We start from the raw sequence: 2,293 nt of genomic DNA on the forward strand, positions 1-2,293 counted from the left end.
GCCCCGCCCCCGGGCCGTGGCGCGCGGTGCAGCGCGCCCCGCGTGTGCGTGTGCGTGTGCGTGTGCGTGTGCGCGTGCGCGGCGCTGGCGGGAAAACGAAGCGGAGCTCGGCCAGCGCTGAGGTGATGTTTTTTATTAGACTAACGCGGTGTTTGCAAAACAAAACAAAATAATGATGACGATGATGATGATGTGCAGGCGAGGCCATGGTGCCCAGCGGTCCCTCGGCCCCTTCCAGGGCCCCGAGGGGCGTGGCGGGGTGGTGCCCCCCCCGCGCTGGGGCGCTCTCCGGCCCTAGATGAGCTGCACGGCGCCCGAGGCCACGAGGGGCGCGATGGTCTTGTAGCGGATCAGGTGCTGGGAGCCCTCTTCCAGGTCGATGGTGTACTCGCTGAAGGGCCGACACCTGGTCAGAGGCCTGCGGCCTGCGGCCACGCGGGATGCAGCAGGCTGTGGCGCCCACCAGGGTGGCAGGGGCCTGGCCTGGCCGTGCCTACTGGGCTGCCCAGAGCCCTCTCCCCAGCCGGGCCCAACCCAACCCAACCCACCTCTGCTCGTCGGTCTCGGGCTCCACGAGGATGTTCTCCTGCCGCTCCAGCACACGCAGGAACACGAAGGAGTCCAGGTTGGGTTTGGGAACTGCGTGGGAAGCAGGGCGCTGAGGGGCCAGCCCTTGGCCCTACCAGCCCCTCCGAGCAGTGCCCCTCCCCTCCCTTGAGATGCCAGGGTTTAGTGGTGTTCCCCTCGCCCATGTCCATGGACAGGAGACATGCTGGGGCGGCAGCCCCGTGCCAAGTGCGCACCAGCAGGGCGGTGCTTGGCCACATGCAGCTTCCCAAAGCCCCAGCCCCTGGGTGCTGGCAACCTCCGAGGTCACCAACACACACCCGTACCAGCCTGGAGGAGATCCACCTTCTGCAGGTTGGGGGGCATGTGCTTCAGTGCCACGCTCTTTAGGTAGCTCTCTGTGTTCGCCGTGTACCTGCAATGAGTAGCTCATGGGCACCTCCACCCCGGCAGAACTGGTCTGAGGTGCCAGCGGCCAGCACTATGTAGCCCTGGGCCCAGCCGTGCCCATGGCGCCAGGAGCGGCAGGCTGGCTGCCCCATGGATGCAGTCTCCTGCAGTGCACCCACTGCAGTGGGCACAGCCCCCTCTCCACTGCCAGGGGCTCTGCCCAGGCACAGAGCAGCAGAAGTGATGCCGCCTCCCCAACCGCTCTGGGTCACTGGCTTTGCTCAAAGCCCTGGGCCTAAGCAGGAATCCCGCTGCCTCACGCCAGAGGGAGGCGGCGAGCCGTCCAAGCTGTGGCCTCACTGCACTTCGTCGGGCCCCAGCAGACTCGCGGGTGCTGAGGCTGCTCTAGGAACAGGCATGGTGTATGCAGGTGCACCCCACGCGGAGGAGGTGTGTGCCAGGCTCACCCGCCCTTGTCCAACTCACTCCTTGGCAAAGGCAAACTCCTCCGGGGACAGGATGGAAGGGTCCCCGTCCGCACGGGACTTCTCCTTCTCCAGGACGTGGGGGAAGAACTTCTCGATCTGCCAGGGGAGGAAGACCGTCAGCTGCCACCGTCAGAGCTCCCCCAGCCCAGAGTCTGGAGCCCACTGACAGGACCTGTCGCTGCCCAGGCCCACTCGCAGCAGCGCTATGCCCCCAGCCTCGGGGTGCCTTCCGCCAGCGCAGAGCACCAGGAAGGGGGGAGCCCCTGCTCCCTGCCCTCCTGGCGTTACCTTCCCCAGGCGGCAGCGCAGGTAGCTGCTGAGCACGTAGCGGATGCGCTCGATCTCCATGCGGTGGATGCCGACCTTCAGGTCCACGCCCTTGACCCGCTTCAGGTTGGACTCCTGTGGGCACAGGACAAGGCGTAACCGGGGGAAAGGGCAGGCCACAAGGCTCCCAGGGATGCGAGGCACCGTGTCCCTCCCTGCCCAGGGATTGGCAGAGGAATCCGAGCGCAGGCCCTGAGTCCGGTGGCACAGGCAGCAGTGCGGGTGGGCCGTTCTCGCTGCCCGCAGAACACTTGCCCCTGCTCTGCACAAAGGAGCCAGGGCTGCCAGTGGTGCAGACCCTGCAAGGCGGCGCCCACAACAGTGGAGCACTGGGCGACCTCCGCAGGCTGCCACCTACCATGTGCTCCAGCTGCTCCATCACACACTCCACCACCTCCGCTTTGCTCTCCAGCAGCTCCGGGGCAAACTTCTCGTTCAGCCAGGCCTGGCGGGGGGCAGGGGTGAGCGCGGGGCCGCCTCCCGGGGGGCACGGCTCGCGCCCGGGCCGGAGGTAACCCCGG

At 67.3% G+C, this 2,293-nt stretch overlaps 2 protein-coding genes across 2 annotated transcripts in view; both read right to left on the reverse strand.

The window, feature by feature from the left end:
- GPAT4 (glycerol-3-phosphate acyltransferase 4) overlaps window positions 1–2,293 on the reverse strand; it is a 22,436-nt gene that overhangs the window by 10,990 nt on the left and 9,153 nt on the right. The window lies entirely within an intron of this gene.
- GINS4 (GINS complex subunit 4) overlaps window positions 236–2,293 on the reverse strand; it is a 6,178-nt gene continuing 4,120 nt past the window's right edge. Inside the window, exons 2-7 of the mRNA XM_019514308.1 lie at window positions 2,131–2,249; window positions 1,734–1,847; window positions 1,444–1,541; window positions 894–982; window positions 549–639; window positions 236–391 (exon numbers count right to left, since the gene is read on the reverse strand). Of these exons, the coding sequence (XP_019369853.1) occupies window positions 295–391; window positions 549–639; window positions 894–982; window positions 1,444–1,541; window positions 1,734–1,847; window positions 2,131–2,249 (608 nt within the window). The 3' untranslated portion in view covers window positions 236–294. The remainder of the gene's footprint in view (window positions 392–548; window positions 640–893; window positions 983–1,443; window positions 1,542–1,733; window positions 1,848–2,130; window positions 2,250–2,293) is intronic.

This window comes from Gavialis gangeticus, unplaced genomic scaffold, assembly GCF_001723915.1.
Source record: "Gavialis gangeticus isolate Ggan-Ray unplaced genomic scaffold, GavGan_comp1, whole genome shotgun sequence".
NCBI lineage: Eukaryota > Metazoa > Chordata > Crocodylia > Gavialidae > Gavialis > Gavialis gangeticus.